Source organism: Arvicanthis niloticus, chromosome 2 (assembly GCF_011762505.2).
Source record: "Arvicanthis niloticus isolate mArvNil1 chromosome 2, mArvNil1.pat.X, whole genome shotgun sequence".
In the NCBI taxonomy this organism is placed as follows: Eukaryota; Metazoa; Chordata; class Mammalia; order Rodentia; family Muridae; genus Arvicanthis; species Arvicanthis niloticus.
The window spans coordinates 9,140,333-9,154,555 of NC_047659.1; the positions used below are offsets into that span (position 1 = coordinate 9,140,333).

The window sequence follows — 14,223 nt, forward strand, 5'->3', positions numbered from 1 at the left end:
AATGAGTGAGTTGCAGGAAGGTGCTAGACATTTGTGTGAACAGTGAGTTACAAAAGGGCACATATGGGAGAGTGTTCCATATCATGCTCTGAAACAGTGACTCCAATGAGCATGGCTCGTGCTCCTCAGATATGTTGGGGTAGAGACCTTAGAACCACAGGGTGAATAGCAGTATATGAATTACTGCCAGAACCAGAAAGTTTTGTTTCTTTTCTTTTGTGTTGCTTCATCATACCAGCCCTCCACCTAAAGGCCACCAAGCTCCAGTGGTAGAGTCATGACTGTTAGGATGGTAATAACCAAAAAAGATAGACGACTTGTTCCTTCACAAACGGGGAGTGTGTTCTCATGCGGAAAGTTGTGTGAACTTTTGCCCACAGAATTCAACTGGGATTAAGAGTACTGAGGCTGGAGAGATGGCTCAGAGGCTAAGAGCACTGGCTGTTCTTCCAGAGGTCCTGAGTTCAATTCCCAGCACCTACATGGTAGCACTCGATTGTCTTCAGCTCTGATTCCAGGGGATCTGACATCCTCACACAGACACATGCAGGCAGAGCACCAATGCTCATAAAATAAAAATGAATACCTTATTAAGAGTATTTCAGTCAATCTTCCAGTAAATGTGCATTAAACATGGACTGTAAGAAAATTAGTACATGTGAGTGTGCTGGACACCCTCGATAAAGAATCCCATAAGGCTCTATAGAAATGCATTTTCTCTTGTAGCTGTCATATTCTTTTCACTAAAACCCTAACCTGGGGTGTTACGGGGTGTGGTGGGGGTTACAAATAGAGCTTAACAAAGTGATTACAGATTAACAGTTTTTAAGGGTATCAGATCCCCAGGAACTGTCTGGAGTTACAGACAGTTGTGAGCTGCCATGTGGGTTCTGGGAATTGACCCCAGATCCTCTGGAAGAGCAGCTAGTGTTCTTAACTATTGCGCCCTCTCTCCAGCCCCTCTATTTATGTCATTCAGCAAATGTTAGTGAGTATTATGCCGTGCCATGCACCACCAAATATAGAGTCTGAAAACAAAAAATTGTTGGCCTCAAGGTAATAAGTCTATTTTTGTTATACTGAAGTTGTGTTTATGGAGTATAGTAATAGACACGATTTAATTTAGTCCTTGATCCTGTTTCCTATTCTACAACAGGACTTTCAGTTTAGAGCACTGAAGAAAGTGAGGATCTTTGACGCTCCTGAAGAGTTGCCCAAGGAGCGCTCGAGTGTGCTTACCATATCCAATAAGTATGGTATGCTCTTTGCTGCTGGCACCAATGGCTTGAATGTTTTTCCTACTAAAAGCCTTCTTATCCAAAACAAACCTGGAGATGATCCCAATAAAATTGGTAAGTGCTTTCTTTTATTTATATTGTGTAGCAAGAGCCCGGGCTGCGGTGGCATACTAATCATTATATTTCCTTCTCGAGACACAATTCTGATGTCAAAATTGTAATTTCTTTTGGCCTTGCAGGGGCCTTCCAGATAGGATGCCAAAAGCCTTTCTGAGTTTTCTTTGTAGCCCTCTGTCTGTTGTTTCTGTGAGCCACTCCTCTAAGATGAGAGGAAAGACCTTACTGTTATGCTATGGTTTTCTCTTGCTCAGTTGAACATGGGCTCTGAGAAGCTGTTCAGGAGAAGGCATGGCAGCATCACCCAACAGAAGGAAGTGTGTGTTTGCAGCGTTGTAGCAAAAGTATTTCAGCAAGGGCTAAGCAAGAGTCTTGGGATATTTAAAGCAGCATTAACCTACTTGTAGGAGACTCGAGCTTAGTTCCTTTAACTAGGTATCCAAGGTGTTGTTACACTGTGTCCATCGTGCATATCCAAGGTATTGTTACACTGTGTCCATCGTGCATCACAGGAAGCCGGGAGAATGCACCGTTGGGCTTGTGAGGGACGGCAAAATCTTCTATAGTAATACACATAAGCACAGCCACTGATGATTAGTGTCTCCCAACAAGGACTCAGCCGCCTTGTTCCTCTGGCATCCCTTAGTAGGGACTGAATCAGCAGGGTTTATAAGCATAAAAATCATAGGTACCTGGGGACAAGTTATAGTTAAAATTTTCACCAATCAGGACTGTGGGATTATTGTTAACTGACACTGAATGTAAGTGTTTTTGCTCAACCAGTCAAATCCATCTGTTCTTTCTGTTGCTAGGAACAAGCATTATATTTTGGGTAACTATTGTTGCTTAGAGAGGGTGTTGGTGAGCTTCTAGAAAATCCTCAATTCCCCAGGGCCTGGGAAGTTGAACTTTGTTTCACCCAATAGATAAAATGAAGTCTGAATTTAAAATGGCAGTTCTTAAGACAAGTTGTTTTATCTATACCCAACAGGTATATGTTTACATAGGTAAAAATGTGTCTTCATATTGACTTGATTAAAGGATTATGACTGTGCCTATTATATGCTATTTTCTGTGTTTTTTGTTTTCATAGTTGACACAATCCAGGGCTTGAATGTTCCTATGAAATTCCCAGTACATCATCTGGCACTGAGCTGTGATAACCTTACACTCTCTGCGTGCATGATGTCTAGTGAATATGGCTCCATTATAGCTTTTTTTGATGTTCGCACATTTTCAAATCAGGTAAGCTACTATACATTATTTTAAACATGGAAGCAGAGATTTTCTCATAGATGTTCTAACTTGGAAGCTGTATAAATCAATGACATGTCTGCTTTATGGTATGGTGAAGGGGAATGTTTTTATTGTAGCTATAAGAAAGCAAACACTCAGGAATTTGAAAGAGTCCAGAGCAGAGAGAGAGAGAAAAGTAGACTGAGCACAGCCAGAAGAGTGGATATGCCAGGGCTTTGTGGCCGAGGAGAGAACAGCAGGCGATAGAGATTGGAGACAAGGTAGTAAGGTGGGGCAGGGGTCATGGCAAGAGTAGCAGGCTATGAGGAGAGTGAGTAGCTGGGGTGGGGGGTTGGGGAACGATGCTCATGAGCTTGAGGGCTTAGAGTAGGGGACAAAGTCCAAGGGCTGGGATGCTGGCATGGATCTGAAGTGTGTGACAGGCACTTGTGATACTGGAGGAGCCTCGAGGCCAGCACGAGTGCTCAGATGCTGATAGACTATGTCCCGTCAGAGGTAAGGGACATGACTCCTTTTGGGAGATGGGGACTAGTTTTACAAGTTCCCAGGGAACTTTTATCTGACAACCAGCAATACTCCTCTGGTCCAAGCTAAGCTCATTTCTGTACATGTAAGACTGTGTTTTCTGAAACAGATGTCTATAAACTATTGTAAACAGGCAGCTTTTGTGGAAATCTACCAGCCTGAGTAGTCATAGACCTTGTAAATAGGCAGCCTTGGCGGATAGTACCAAATTAGATAAGGACAAGTGAATCATAGGCAGAGTCATAGTGACCTGACCCCTGAACCTTCACCCAGCTGATACCCTGTTCTGAAAGATATCTGTACTCCCCCTGAACACCTATGCTCTTGTGTTATCCCCTTCCCCACATCCTGCATTTCCGTGTTTATAACCCCTGTGTTAAAAAGTAAAAATTATGATTTGATAATAATTAAAAAAAAAAAGAAAGAAAAGAAAAAAAAAAAAAAAGAAAGAAAGAAATAACACACAGTGTCCCCTGGCTCTGCTGACTTAGCTTCTGACAATCCATTTTTTTGTTCTCAGAAATACTTTGAATTATAAAACGTTATTGTGGTTTTTGTTAGTATGCTGGTTAAAATAATTTTTATTGATTTCATTTTAAACTTCAAAGTTTGTAGTGAGTTAAAATGTCCTTCAACATAATTATAGGTCATATTTGTTCTCATATTGTAAAATGCAAGTTAATCTGTTGAACATTTTAAAAAACTGGATTCCTTTTTGAGAATTTCATATTTTTCCCTTTCTCTCCTTCCTCCCACTCTTCCCAATCCCCCATACTTTTCAAATACATCTTATTATCTAATTATTGTTCATATATATATGTATATATGTATACATGTATAAGTATATATGTATATGCAAATACTGATAAAGTGTTTTGAGTTAAAAAAAAAAAGAAAGACTGTGTTTTGGAGTTTGGGGAATTGGAGTGTCCTTTGGACTCAGGTTAACATGTGAAGTCTTTCTGGATTAAAATAGAGGTTACAAAAATACTCCTTAAATATAGACTCATAAGTCTTGGAGACAGGAACTATTTTCGTAAATTATAATTCTTCCTGTACCAAGTTAACGTTTCTCATTTATACACGAGGCAATCAAGTGACGAGACTATTTAGAAATTTGCTTTGTGAGAAACCATGGAACTAATGGAGAGGGTCAAGGGTCTGCTTGTTTGATCTAGGATCTCCTGACGTTGGATTCTTTGATCCAGGCAAGTTATTCAGTAGCAATAATAGAACACTGGCTTTCTGCTTGGGATTAGGTAATTGCATGGCTTGTTTTTTTCCCAGAGTTCCTATAGTAGAGACAGTTGTCTTCATTTTACAGATAGAAGGCAGATTTCAAAGAGGTTAACACTGGCCAAGCATGTTGGCACATGCTGGAAGTCCTAGACTGAAGCAGGAAAGTAGTGAGCTTGGGGCCAGCCCAGGCTATGCAAGCCAGAACCTGTTTAAAAAAAATGGAACAAATAAAATTCACCCTACCAAGAACCAAAGAAAGAAATCAAAAAGCCCAGCTCAGGTTATTAAGAAGCAGACCAAGAATGTAGTGTTCTACCTGCTGTTTATTGACTCTTGAATCTGTACATCTCTGCCAGCAGTTCCTCTGTGGTGGAATACTTGATGGCCATTTCTAAGCTTCCTTGAATTGTTTGTAACAAATAAGTTGCTATGCAGACTTGGCTGTGAAGAAATACAAAGCTGGATTTTAAGAGAGAATGCATATTCAGTTATTTCCTCTGGATCCTAAATGCCTTTGTGTTTATTAATTTATTAGTTTATTTTGCATTTGTCTCTTATTTTAACAGGCTAAACCACTGAAACGCCCATTTACCTATCACAAGCTTTCAAATGATGCCAGCGGGATGGTGAATGATATGAAGTGGAACCCCACTGTCCCTTCCATGGTGGCAGTTTGTCTTGCTGATGGCAGTATTTCTGTCTTGCAAGTTACAGATGTGGTGAAAGTGTGTGCCACGCTTCCTCCTTCAACGGGAGTCACATGTGGTGGGTAATAAAGGCTTCCCATCCATAAAGTACAGGCACAGCAGGCTATTTAAATATTAATTTCTGCAAGCAAAGTGGAAGGCTTTTCATTTTGTGTGGACTGCTGGGGACAGGAGTGGGTAGAAATTGAGAATATTTCTTATTTCTATAGTTGGTGGTCTTGAAGTCCACCAGCATGCATGAATTCATTTGAATATGCCGGGGCTGTTGAGATAGAGCATGAGTTCATTTGAACGTGCTAGGACTATTGAGATAAAGAGGTATTTTGGCACAGCTCATTTAAAACTGGATTTTTTGAGAATAATTGTTTCTAAGTCTAAAAGAGTCCGGGCGGTGGTGGCGCACGCCTTTAATCCCAGCACTTGGGAGGCAGAGGCAGGCAGATTTCTGAGTTCGAGGCCAGCCTGGTCTACAGAGTGAGTTCCAGGACAGCCAGGACTACACAGAGAAACCCTGTCTCAAAAAAAAAAAAAAAAAAAAAAAAAAAAAAAAGTCTAAAAGAGTGGCCATCTGAAAGTCATTTAAAGTACCCCATAAAGCACTAGAAGTAACAAGTAGAAACAACACAGCAATTGCTTGGTCCTTAAAGACCTCCTTGTCTTGCAAAATTCTACTGGAAAAGTATTCTTAGCTCTCAGTTAACAGCCTGGTGGGAAGTCCTAGTTTGCTTGTGTTGTTAAAAAATGGTTGTGCTCTCTCCTCTCTGCCTGGGGATGATCTCATGGCCTCCCGTGGTGGTGAGGATGTAGCTGTCTAGATCTTAGGGCTTGCTTTCTTTTCTTTGGATTTTTAATTGGCAGCATTTTCTTCCCAGTATGCTGGAGCCCCAAAGGAAAGCAGCTGGCAGTCGGAAAGCAGAATGGAACTGTGGTCCAGTATCTTCCTGTGAGTCACCGCTCTGCACTTGAGGACTTTTCCTACTTAACCACTGCTGGGGTGGTGGGGGTTTGGGACGTCTTTGTGACTTCTTTTCCTTTTTGGTATTAATAAGTAGTTTGTGATTAGGAATATCTATGTTAGAGTGCTTGCCTAGCATGTGAGAGGCCTTGTGTTTAGTCCTTAGCACTACAAAATAATAAAACGTAATTTATAGTCATTATAATGAATCTCTCTGTGAATGGAGAATAGATTGACCCTCTTTGCTGTGTCCCTCAGTATGTCCTTCAGAGGTGTCACTGTTGTGTGTAGTTAGCTCTTCTCCCTTTCATGGATGCTCATACAGATCACCATGTGGACAAGCACTGATTTGACTGTTTCACTGACTGAAGCATTATTATTTCGTTTGACATTTCTCAAATCTCTTTCAGACTTTGCAGGAAAAAAAGGTCATTCCATGTCCTCCGTTTTATGAGTCAGATCACCCTGTCAGAGGTAACAACTGCTTTGTTCACTGTCTGGCCTCTACTGTAGCTGTTCTAGCCACGTGAGATCCCCTGTTCCTACTCAGGAGAAAGCGGGAGCCAATCTCACACTTAATGTCATGAATTATTAGGTATTTAGCTTAAAATGGATCTTACATTTTTACAAGAATTCCTCATCATTTTCCTAATAATAATCCTGCAGAAAGCCCACTACGTTTAAGAAACTAGGCAAATTGAAGCCTATGTCTATGTCTATGTCTGTGAATTATTGTTATTCACCACAGGATAGACCTTTGGTAAAGCTTTGTTATTTTAGTTTTTTTTTGTATTTTTGTTTCTTTTTTTCTTTTCTCTAATTAACTCTTGTAGCACATAGTGGCTATTCCAAATGAATACTGCCTTTTGTTACATCCTTTCTTGCTGAGATTGGTTATTTAGGAATTAGAGGTGTGTGTTTTTCAGTTCTGGATGTGCTGTGGATTGGTACATATGTCTTCACGATAGTCTATGCTGGCGCAGATGGGACCTTGGAGACCTGTCCAGATGTGGTGATGGCTCTACTCCCGGTAAGCATGTGAAAGAGCATCTTTGTTTTCCGAGACTCACAGAAGTTTTATAGTAATGCTAACTTAGAAGTAAATTCCTTTCCTTAGTAGCTGTGATGGTAGACTCAGGGGTAAGGTTTCAATGTCACACCATGGTCCTGGGACCAAAATTCTCTTGTCCATTTATAAGTATTGGGGGCTTGCTTGCAGTTGTACATGATTAGTCCAGGATCATTGTAGCAGACGGGTATGGCACTGGAATAGTAGCTGAGACCCTTACATCCTGAGTGGAGCAGCAGACAGCGAGAGAGACACTTCGCCCAGTGTGGGCTTTTGAAGTCTTACCACCCCTCCCACCCCCCCAATGACACACCTCTAACAAAGCCATTTCTCTTATTCCTTCCCAAACAGTTCCTTTAACTGGGGGGGGGCCTAGCATTCAAGCATAGGAACCTATGGGGGTCACTCATTCAAACCACCACAAGCACAACTATGAAGTTAAAAGAATGGATAACGTGTTTACTTATGCTATAATTTAGAAAAGCAAGGAAATATCTTGATTTTTTTTTTTTTTTTTTTTTTTGATTTTTTGTTGTTGTTGTTTTTTTGAGACAGGGTTTCTCTGTGTAGCCCTGGCTGTCCTGGAACTCACTCTGTAGACCAGGCTGGCCTCGAACTCAGAAATCCGCCTGCCTCTGCCTCCCAAGTGCTGGGATTAAAGGCGTGCGCCACCACCGCCCGGCAAATATCTTGATTTTTAAGAATTACTTATTTTAGGTGAATGAGTGTTTGCCTGGTATGTGTATTTCATGTGTGCCCGGTGCCCACAGAGGTCAGAAATTGGCATGAGATCCCCTGGAACTGGAGTGTGATTGTAAACCACCATGTAAGTGCTAGGAACTTAACCCAAGTCCTCTGTAAAGGCTGTAAGTGCTCTACTGAGCTATCTCCAATCACTATCTTATTTTTTTAATATTCATTTATTTGTCAAATATTTAAGAGATGCAGGTAGTGTGGGGGGCTGCTTTAAAGCTGAGCACACAGAGGTGACTAGGTTGAAGTCCTAGCTTTTAAGGATCCCACATGCTGGCAAATGAGGTAGTTGATAATTTGTAGTCAGAGTGTTGGGGGTGTGGGGGTGAAGAGAAGAGAGGGACGGGGCAGGTGATGATGAGGGAAGCCATTGCAGACAGGGTCGGTGAAGGCTGTTCTGAATGCTTCAGCTGAGCAGAGAACTAAGTGGAGTCCATGAGTGAAGAACAGTAACATGGGCTCCCAAGCGTTGCCAGACTGAGGGCATTGGGAGCAGAGGTGCTGAGCTTGGGCTTTCCTGTTGGAGTTTGGCTGCTTGGTTTTGCCTGAGACAGGGTCTTACACTAGCCACGCTGGAGTCTGGTTACCCTCAAGTGCACACTGTCTTCATGCCTCAGCTCCTGAGAGTCTGTGCCAGCTTCAACATCCCGAAAATTATTTAGAAATGCTTATAGAAGAAGACAGCTACTAAGGCCTTTTGGGGGTGGGGGGATTTCAAGACAGGATTTCTCTGCATAGCCCTGGCTGTCCTAGAACTCACTCTGTTGACCACACTGTCTTCTAACTCATAGAGGTCTGTCTGCCTTTTCCTCCCAAGAGCTGGGATTAAAGGCATGTACTGTCTCCCAGCAAGAAAGAAAGAGTGTTTAATTCTGCCATTCAGAAACAACTTGCTATTTTAGTATATAAATTTCCAACTCTCTGCTTCCATTTTCTTGTTTTGGAAACAGGTTTACTGTATGATAGTCTGATTGGTCCTCAGACTCTTAAGTCTTCCTGCCTCTGCTTCTAAGTGCTAGGTCAGGAAATATCAAAATAAAACAGAAGGAGGGAGAACTGCTGCTTCTCTTGAGAGGACAGATGCTATTATCGTATATTATCGTATTATCTCCCCGACAAACGTTACCGGAGTTCTGCAGCCCACATAGTTATAGAAACCCAGTACTCTGTGACCTCTACACTCTTGCTTGTCAGTGTGCCCCTTTCTCCTGCTCTGGGTGATGTCAGAGCAGGACCTGGCAGATATGCTTCAGACTGTAGTGTAAGACCTGAGTCCTGACCATCCGGTTGTTTTGGAGAATCATGTTGTGATAGATGCTGGTGAGCCTGCTTTGCAGCAACTAGGGTTCAGTTGCCAGGATCCCTCTATAAAGTCGTTCCTGTACTCTGTTAACCAGACGGTATGTTTATGGTTGGTTAGCATTGAGGCCAAGTTGCAAGCTCTTGAGGCTACTTGCAAACCTCTGGAAGAGAAGCTAGACCTGGTCACCAACAAACAGCACAGTCCCATTCAGGTCCTCATGGTGGCTTGTTCCCTACTTGGTGCCTGCAACAGACCTGCAACAAAGTGCTATGTGCTGTTCCTGGGCGTTGGTAGAATACCATTGTGGTGAAGGTGCCTGGTCAGGATGACAGCCACAACAAAGATCAGAGAGCAGGTCAGAGACCAGTGACTCCATGTTTAACTGAGGCCAGCTGGGAAGCCAGAACATTGGGAGCAACATCACACTTGCCACCCTGAACTCTGAGGAAGACTATGCCATTGGCACTAGTGTCATCATCCCCTCTGACATGCTGCATATCAGCATGAACTTGCACAGCTGAGAAGATGGCGCTAACACTGCTGCTGGACTACCTGTTCCACCATGAGGTACAGGCTGTGGCTAACTTGTCAGGCCAGGTCGAGCATGGGAAGAAGCTGCTGGACCTCTCTATCTATGGCATCCAGTGTGGCCTCTTCTATAAATTTGGAATCATGGGATCTAACTAGTATCAGTCAATCAGAACGTTGACTCTGAGTGCCATACAGCCTGTCCGTGGAAGTAGGGAGGCCAGAGCTTGGCAGTTGAGAACTTCTCTTGGAGGACACATCCTCATCCTCATAGTGCCTCAGAGACCATGACGGGCACCCTTACCCACAGTGAGCTATAGCAGTCGTAGCCACAGGCCCCACACTACATGTTGGCCAACGCTTAGTGCAGATCCACCAAATTAGAGGGGATGGACAGGTAAAAGTAATCCCACAGGGCCACCTCCACATTGCCCGGGTGCCTTAAGGGGAGCAGGTGCAGATCACGCACAGCAGTGAGGGCAGACAGCAGAGTCATCATGTTGGTCAGGATGGATAGTCATGGATAGTCATGGGGCCTGTGCCAGAATCCCATGCCTGTCAGTGGTGATCCAGTGGCCCAGTTAACCGCTCTCAGCTTTGGCCTCTGAGAGGAGACTCATTTGATCTGCCTGGCCTGCTAGAAATGAGATGATCCAGGAGAGATCCTGTAGGGTGCTCAGCTCGTAGCCATGGCATCTTCAGACCCCACTGCTACAAGAATAGACAGGTCGCCGCTGCAAGGCAGTGACATGCAAGTTTAGTATGGCCAGCTAGCGCCTATGATCGACCCCACAGCTGTAGCACAAATGGGCATTGCAGCCCATTCTGCAACCCGAAATGCAGCTTGAACATGGAGCCATCCAGATCTAGTGAGTCCAGGCATTGTTACTGACTCTGCCCTGTCCCCTGCTCTCTTGCTTCAGCAAGCACCTATGAGTTCTGCAGGGCATCTGAAAGCTCCTCCTCCTGGGGAAAGGTCCTGGTCACCCCTGTTAGAAGGTGCCTCAGGATTTGAGTCTCACTGCTGGGCTCCAGAGAAGCTTATCTTGGAGTGTGTTGAGTACATTCAGAAAAACAACCACTGTGATATTTTCTTTAAATAGCTTTTTAAAATTTGTGGTGGTGTTTATATCAGAAAAGAAAATGGAGAGAAAAAACAAAGCCCAAACCAAGCAACCAAGCAAACAAGGAAATGCGAACAGGACCACAGCTGTGGAGTAGCAGACGCTTTGGCTGTTTGCCCCTCAGGTTCCTGACGCAGGTGTTGGAGACACTGCTGCCGCTGCTGCTGCTGCTGCTGCTGCTGCTGCTGCTGCTGCTGCACTCTGGACCTGCTGCTAGGGGCTCCTCAGTGTGACTGCAGTTCCGATGAAAGAAAGTGTATTTATGACAAGACAGAAAACAGGAGGAGCCCTTTCTATTTCTGGTTCTTTCGAAACCTCTGACACTTGTCAGCCGCTTATTCTGTAGAAGAGAGATGGGCTCTTCCTGGGCCCTTGTGTGTCCATGCTTCAGCTCTCCTCTTCTTTAAAGAGAGATCGATCCTTTTGTGTCTATGTTGGCTGGTGACTCGGTGTATTTTTTAGTATACATATTAAGACGTGAAATCTCTAGAGCTTTTCATTTTGTTTTTGATGCTTAAGATTTAATCTGTGCCACAGACACTCAAGCGAGGATTCTGTCACTGAATTATGTTTTTAGCCCTTCCTTGGTTTTCTGAGGCAGGGTCTTGCCTCAGGATAGTTCAGTTTGGCCATGAACTTACAATTTGTTTGCCTCTGCCTCCCAACTGCCAGGACTCTGCATATTCCTTCCATCTTTGACGAGCTTTAGAAGGCATGCGTCTCAGGAAAGTGTTGCAGTGTTCTGACTCACCACCACTGGGCTCCCAGACCAGGCTTTCGTGGGTGCTGTGTCCACACTTACACAGAGCCAGTGTGTGAGGAAGGGTCGCCATGTTTTTCTTTTTTATGAGACAGGGACTCACTATGTAGTGCAGGATGGCCTTAAATTTTCAACAGTCCTGCTGCAGCCTCCCAGGTGTTAGGATTATAAGGGTGAGCCACCATACTAAGGCTCTTGTAGTAACTCTTACGTGTCTGCTGAGGGTCAGTTTAAAACTACATTTATCAAGATATCTTCTCTCATAATCTCAGTAAGTCTTTTTCATGGGAGTAATATTCACAAAAGTACCGGCTGACTCCTGATGCTCCCTGTGGTAGGCCAGAATGGTCAGTGAAGGATTCTTCACAGCACTCAGACGGGCTCTGAGGAAGCCTGTGGCTCTATTGTAAAGAAGACAAAACCAAGTAACATAAAGGCTGAGTGAGTCACCCTTGTGTTTCCTGTAGCAGGACATGGCAGAATATAGTTCCTATTCAGTTGCCTGGGGTTTGGGTTTCTGTTCCTTATGTTACCCGGTGTACCTCCAGAGCTCATCCCTATGCATGTGCACAGACTTTGGCATCCAGTTCCTAGTTAAGCGTGAGCAATTATGATGTACATGTGTAGAGTGCGAAGAAATTGCACATATGATTCCCCTTTCTCGTTTATAGAAAAAAGAAGAAAAGCACCCAGAAGTATTTGTGAACTTCATGGAGCCCTGCTACAGCAGCTGCACAGAGCGACAACATCATTACTACCTCAGCTATATCGAGGAGTGGTGAGCAGAGCACTCTTGCTGTCACTGTCAGGCCACAGCCTCAGTCACTGACTTCAGTAGGGAGTTGTTCATCAAGAGAGGGAAATACAGGCTGAGAAGCCCCCAGTATGCTGAGTGGGTGGGTAGTAACTTTCTATGGTTAGGGTGGCGACTTCCCAACCCTCACTTGTTTGTAATCAATATGTACGAATCTTGCAAAGTCTAGTACATGTGTTTATTTTTGAGACAAAGTCTCAATATTAGTCTGTACTCATTGTATAGTCTAGGCTGGCCTCAAACTCATAGAAATCCACCTGCCTCTGCCTCTAGGGATGAGGCTGCCACCACACCCAATATTACAAAGTCTAATTTTTTTCAACCACAGTGAGTAGTAGCGGGCAGGTTTTCTAAGGCTTTTTCAAACTAAAAGGCTCAGCACCACCTCTAGCACCTTCCATTCTCTCACCAACCCAGTATTATTAGCTCTGCAGACGCAGTCAGGTTCAACTGATGATGAGCTTTTGATAATGACCTTTTGGTTTGGTTCTTAAGGGATTTAGTGTTGGCAGCATCTGCAGCTTCAACAGAAGTTAGCATCCTTGCTCGACAAAGTGATCAGGTAAATTTCTCCTTTTTTCTTACTTTGATGTTGAATGATGCTTTTTTGAAAGAGGTAACTGGTTAAGACTAATGAGGATGCGTTCCTTTCAGTGAGCTTTTAGTGCAAAGACTAAAGGACAGCAATAACCTTCTCCCTTCCCTCCCATATGGATGTCTTTTACGCAGGGTTGGGGATTGAACCCAGAGCTTTGCACACATACAGCAAACACTCTACCAACGTTGAACTACACTCCCAACCGTGGTATCTTTTCCGTTTGCAGTCTCCCCACTGCCACTGTCTGCATGCTGGCCTGCTATGGTTATCAGATCCTTTGGGTTTGTTTGTAGATTCATTTAAGAGTTAGGGTTAGCTTGGTTTGCAACCCTGTGACTGCACCTTTCTTACTTGGCACAGCCATGTATATTAGTGTGTGCTCCACTGGGCCTGAGCAGCTTCTGTTCTCCAGCTTCGTTCCTTGTCTCCTGTTCCTTCCTGACCCACGGTTCTCAGTGGGTCAAGACAGAAGGCTAGGCAGAATGAGTCTTAAGACTCGGGAATCATCTGTTGGATGGAATGGAGCCCAGCCACGAAAACAAGGAGGAAGAAGGTAGTTACTTGATAGATGTAGAAGCTTCTATGGAGTGTAAGCAGCAGGACCGGCCGGTGTGAGACACGAGGAAGAAAGGACCTAAGGTTGCCTTCTGTCTCAGCAAGCAGAGTGTGGCTGTCGGACCGCCTGTCATTGTCCTTAGGAACTGCCAGGGTATGGGAGGTACCTGTAAGACGGGGTGGGTACACCAGGCACAGGTGAAGTCGACTCACTTAACCACTCACAGGCTGGGGTACTTGTGGCTTTTAGATGTTGTTGCAGGTGTCAGCCTCCCCATCAGCACAGGAAGCTGAAGCACACCGTGTGTTCTTTGCTGATTGATTGAATGGTACCGTGAAGGAGCAGTGCAAAATGCTAAGCCACACGTTGTTCTGTTGTGTCTCCCCCAGACTAATTGGGAATCTTGGCTACTGGAGGACTCTAGTCGAGCCGAACTGCCTGTGACAGACAAGAGTGATGACTCCTTGCCCATGGGTGTTGCCATAGATTATACCAATGAAGTAGAAGTCGCCATCAGTGAGTGTTGCCTAGTGTGTGCTGTAGAAATAGCTGTGTTGTAACGGTTGATACTTAGAAGCTGTTAGCACATTTCTACCTGCAAAGTGGTGGGAGTTGTGTCATGACAGTGCAAAGCTACCAAGAGACAGGGACTCACTGCCAACAGTGCAGCCACACATGGC

General features: G+C 44.1%; 1 protein-coding gene and 1 pseudogene across 3 annotated transcripts in view; both read left to right on the top strand.

Annotated features, from left to right (window-relative positions):
- Nup214 (nucleoporin 214) overlaps positions 1 to 14,223 on the top strand; it is a 90,110-nt gene that overhangs the window by 1,078 nt on the left and 74,809 nt on the right. For all 3 annotated transcript variants that reach the window (XM_076928481.1, XM_034494937.2, XM_034494938.2), the window contains exons 2-10: positions 1,157 to 1,352; positions 2,449 to 2,600; positions 4,943 to 5,141; positions 5,956 to 6,026; positions 6,449 to 6,512; positions 6,965 to 7,068; positions 12,247 to 12,353; positions 12,885 to 12,951; positions 13,933 to 14,059. In XM_076928481.1, the coding sequence (XP_076784596.1) occupies positions 1,157 to 1,352; positions 2,449 to 2,600; positions 4,943 to 5,141; positions 5,956 to 6,026; positions 6,449 to 6,512; positions 6,965 to 7,068; positions 12,247 to 12,353; positions 12,885 to 12,951; positions 13,933 to 14,059 (1,087 nt within the window). The remainder of the gene's footprint in view (positions 1 to 1,156; positions 1,353 to 2,448; positions 2,601 to 4,942; positions 5,142 to 5,955; positions 6,027 to 6,448; positions 6,513 to 6,964; positions 7,069 to 12,246; positions 12,354 to 12,884; positions 12,952 to 13,932; positions 14,060 to 14,223) is intronic.
- Positions 9,081 to 10,561, top strand: LOC117703377 (protein BANP pseudogene; annotated as a pseudogene).